Raw genomic sequence first — 1537 nt, 5'->3', positions numbered from 1 at the left:
TTTTAATACAATTGCCTCTTTAAAAAAAATTACTTTCCAATTAAATATGCTCTTGATCGTTCTTTCTTGATACTTAAAATAACATATCGTGATTGTCCCCGAATGATAGCTCAAGTGGTAAGAGTCAAGGGACACGTGAGTTGGGTAAGGAAGGTCCAGGGATCAATCCCTGGATGGTAATATTTAATTTTCCGTTCTATCAAAAAAAACATATCAAGATTGAGAATGAGTCCTTTAAAACGCATAATTGTAATATTTTATTTTAAATTTTATAAATAAAATAATTATAAAAAAATGTCACGATTGTCTGTTGATTCTAAAATACATAGATAACGTATATTATAAAAGACGAATGAGTACTTTTACTATTTATAATTAACTCATAATGTTAAAAAGATCTAGTTTTGGGGTGTTTTTTTTCTTAATTAGTGACGAAATAATTTTTTAAAAATATACTTTTGGCTGCAAACAATGATGCCAAAAGAAAAAACTTACTATCAATGAAATTTTGATAAGCAACAGAAATTAATTGAACAAACACATTTAAATTGACATAACAAAGATAACAATCCACTCGAAAATTGAAGTTATCCAAGGTAAACCACTAAAAACCCAGGCACTTCAAAAATAGAGAACATATTTAAGATAAACATCGGGGAAAAAAACACAAAAGACAAGAAGCAGACGAAGGAAATCCTAACCCATATTCATAAATAAAAGTTAACTTTTGCACTAACATCGCATTAGACCAGTTAAGGAAAAAACTCAAATGCCGATTGGAAAGGATGATGTACGGCGATTGCCCCTAGCTTTTCCATTCACTTTTTTTTCCATTTTTATCGCTCGAGGACGATGATTGTTCAACCACACTGAGAATGTTTTGAGACTTATTCCAATCTCCAAGCAAAGATGTTCAATTTCCTCCTTTTTAGCCGCTGTAAGTTTCCACCCTATCCTTTCAGCAAATTCTTTCATCTGGTTCTTCGAGTTTGGTGTGAAAACCGTTCTCTTTTTCCTCTTCGGCGTCACCGACATCATCTCCTTCTTAGGTTTAGTTTCTCCATTCACCCTAATTTTCACATGAAAATTTTGGTGACACCCACAAACAGCACATAACATAGCATCTCTGGTGTTACTCTCAACATTTTCTTTGAGAAACTCTTGGCACCCATCATAGGAAACACAGTTTAGTGATGCCGCGTGATTGCGCTTGCACTCCTTGTACACAACCTCTTGCTCAAAACCTGGTGGGGGAAAGTTGATCTCGGTATCAGACATGGTTTCCTCTGACATTAAGATGGATGATATGAAAGGAAAATTTTTGGGATAGTAGGTTGTGTGTTTGCAATGAATAAGAGAGACTTAAATAGAACTGAAGAGCCAAATGAATGTTGCCACTTGGAACGAGGCTTAGTAGATGTTTTGACCAGACTCCACTGCAGGTTTTCGTATAGAAGTCAAACAACCGCTCCCTTTTATATATTATTTTAATATATTATATTCCAGTAAGTATGTAAAAAAGTTTTTGTAGAAAAAA

General features: G+C 33.8%; 1 protein-coding gene across 1 annotated transcript; it reads right to left on the bottom strand.

Moving 5' to 3' along the window:
* Positions 1-765: 765 nt before the first annotated feature.
* On the bottom strand, positions 766-1278 carry LOC130744066 (zinc-finger homeodomain protein 8-like). Its single transcript, XM_057596258.1, has one exon. The coding sequence runs from the start codon at positions 1276-1278 to the stop codon at positions 766-768; it is 513 nt and encodes a 170-aa protein (XP_057452241.1).
* Between the last annotated feature and the right edge of the window lie 259 nt (positions 1279-1537).

Source organism: Lotus japonicus, chromosome 3, assembly GCF_012489685.1.
Source record: "Lotus japonicus ecotype B-129 chromosome 3, LjGifu_v1.2".
Classification (NCBI taxonomy): Eukaryota; Viridiplantae; Streptophyta; class Magnoliopsida; order Fabales; family Fabaceae; genus Lotus; species Lotus japonicus.
Note: the sequence above shows the minus strand (reverse complement) of the source record. Positions and strands in the feature narration are given on the sequence as shown.